General features: G+C 41.4%; 1 protein-coding gene across 1 annotated transcript in view; it reads left to right on the top strand.

Annotated features, from left to right (window-relative positions):
* Nucleotides 1-1,856, top strand: part of LOC310819052 (spindlin-1-like) — a 3,449-nt gene extending 1,593 nt beyond the window's left edge. Inside the window, exons 3-5 of the mRNA XM_083690262.1 lie at nt 1-175; nt 431-664; nt 1,253-1,856. The exon at nt 1-175 is cut by the window's left edge and continues 88 nt beyond it. Of these exons, the coding sequence (XP_083546388.1) occupies nt 1-175; nt 431-664; nt 1,253-1,458 (615 nt within the window). The 3' untranslated portion in view covers nt 1,459-1,856. The remainder of the gene's footprint in view (nt 176-430; nt 665-1,252) is intronic.
* Nucleotides 1,857-2,920: the final 1,064 nt, after the last annotated feature.

Below are 2,920 nucleotides of genomic sequence, written 5' to 3'. Positions count from 1 at the left end.
CACAGCTGGCGAGAGAAGGGCAACCTGACCAAATGGAAGGGCACTGTGCTGGAGCGCCTCACGGTCAACACCTTCCTCTACATGGTCAAGTACGACGGCTTCGACTGCGTCTACGGCATCGAGCTGTTCAAAGACGAGCGCGTGTCCAACCTGCAAGTGTTGACGGAGAAAATCGGTGGGTTTCGCAGACTCAGCATGATCCCCAACTTTGTGTGCCTAATTCAACATTCACAGTAGTTAAAGTGGAATTTTACCTTGGAATCCAGTGGATTTGTTGTTTTCATTATTCAATAGTAGACACATTCACAAAAAATCGCGTTTTAAAACGACCTCTTGAGTCAAGATATCTCGCTTTGAATGCACTCATCGGTCCTGATGTTCCCATTTGATTAATTTCACTTACACCTAAGTGTCACCCTCCGTTCCACAGTCAACAACAAGATCAAGATGCCCCATGATGCAGAGGAGCTGGTGGGGAAGGCGGTGGAGCACCTGTTTGAGAAGGAGGACGGGGAGAAGAACGAGTGGAGAGGCATGGTGCTGTCTCGGGCCCCCGTCATGACTAACTGGTACTACATCACCTATGAGAAGGACCCTGTCCTCTACATGTACCAGCTATGGGACGACTACAAGGACGGAGACCTGCGCGTCCTCCCTGAAGCAGGTCAGGTCCTCTCCTCTAAGATGCATTATGACATCCTGCAATGGAAATACTAATGTTTTTATGTAATTTAATTTGTGGCAGTCCCACTCTGGTATTTTTTCAGTTTTTATTGGACAGAGACAGTAGAGAGAGACAAGAAGTAAGGAGGCGAAGGTATGCCAGCAGGGCATGGGCCGAATTCTAACCCATGCCAACATGGGCATATGTGTGCACTGTAGGCCATTTTTTAGCTAATTCACCTAACTTTTGACAGTTTACAGGTGTATGGGAATGTGACATAATTTGTGATTACTGGTGTTATATACAGTACGATTATTCTGAATGAGTCAGGGATTGAATGGCACACTGGTACTACCATAGAAATAGAACCTAAATGGAAATCTAGCCAACAATAGTAGATTTCGGGTGTCCCCTTTGGATTCCAATTATTTCCTCATATGTGTCCTTATCATGAACATGACAGAGAATAAAATCCCTCATCCATTATGTCTCAAGTGCTGGTTTTCTGTTGGGTGCTGAAAATATCGAATACAGAAACAGTTTTAACATTCTTTTCTCCTTCTCAAACTTGTTCTGTGTTTCCCCCAGAGAACAAACATCTGCTGCCAGCGGACAGGAAGCCAGGCGAGGAGACAGAGAGCCTTGTGGGTAAGCAGGTGGAGTACGTCACTGACAAAGGCGTGAAGAGAATGGGCTTGGTCATCTACCAGGTCCCCGCCAAACCCTCTGTCTACTACATCAAATACGACGATGACTTCCACATCCACGTCTACGACCTGGTCAAGACCACCTAGACATAACTCTCTAGACTCTGCCTCCTGCACAACTGTACACTAACCAGTCCTTACCCGTCATGGTTTTACCTGCCTCCAGTTTCCTCCAATGAGGGATGGGATGGGATGTGGCGGGGTGTCAGAGGCCAGCTAACAGTGTGAAGCCTGGCCTAGTTCCATTTCAGCCTCTTCCACTAGGTCCTACCCCCTTGGTGTCACACAGCTGAGGACTAGCTATACTTGTCATACAGCAGGGCTAGGTGGAGGTAGAACTGTATTCTGTATAACTGACATGTATCCAGTCCTCAGATCTGTGAACAGAGGGGTAAGGCCTAGGGGAAGTGATTCAGACCCATGACTTAGACTTCCCATGCATTTTCCTTTAAAAAAAAAAAAAGAGAAAAAAGAAAAAAAGAAAAGGCAAAAATTTCAACATTTCTTTCATTTGCCTATACCTCTATGCTTTGCCTTTTTTAAACTTTTATTTACCTATTTTATTTATTCGTTTGTTTGATCTGTCAGTTCCTGTAGATGTCATCTGTTTGTTGATGGTTACTGGGCAGGAGCCAAGGAACTACGTGGACAGAATCAGTGTTGGTTTGCTAAGGAAGAAGATACTGTGTTGTTTAAGAAAATACCTTTGTTAGATGTTCAAATGCTTTGCTTGATTATGTGCAATAATAATTTGTTATTTAATAGACATTGTAAAAGATTGACTGGCAGATTTGACTGCTTATTTTTGAATACTCACCCACACCCATAAATGGTCAAATTACCATTTGGGAAATGAGTTGGTTCAACCATAGTTCTTCTATGGTTCATGAGTACAGAGAATTCATGATTATTTTAACCAGGCCAAGTATAATGTAATTGATTTATTCACATTGATTTATTGTATTGTATGTATTGTATTATTTTTGGGCAATTTAATTAACTTATATGTCTTAGGCTCCTTAAAATTCTGGGTCTTAAGCCTCACACAACCTTCCTCAAACACATATTATAATTATTATTATTATTATTATTATTATTATTATTGGTCACTACTGCAAAATATGTAGTTTAGCCATTTTTACTGTTATCTACCCTTATCACGGTTGAATATTAAGGCCCCAAACTATTTGGCCATTGTAACTCTTAACTGTACGTTGTTATTGTAAATATTATGTTAGGCAATTTTGAAAAATACTGCAAAGATACATTGATGTGATTTGCCGTTCCTGTTATTGGTGAATAATGCTTGAGTTGGCAATGGTGGCAGTCGTTGACTTGTTCTCTCTTGGTCCATGTGGGGTTTTCCCTTCATGGTGGTTAAGCAGCACAATGTATCACGTATGGATTTAAGCAGACAGAATAAGACATATTTCTGCATAACTCTCTGTTATAGTCACAGTATTCACTAGCTGTTGAATCCATATTGTAAGATCTCTCTTTTGTTCTGAATTATCAAGAATTTTATGCATTTTATGAACTGACAGTTTGG

This window comes from Argentina silus, assembly GCF_951799395.1.
Source record: "Argentina silus genome assembly, chromosome: 18".
In the NCBI taxonomy this organism is placed as follows: Eukaryota; Metazoa; Chordata; class Actinopteri; order Argentiniformes; family Argentinidae; genus Argentina; species Argentina silus.
Note: the sequence above shows the minus strand (reverse complement) of the source record. Positions and strands in the feature narration are given on the sequence as shown.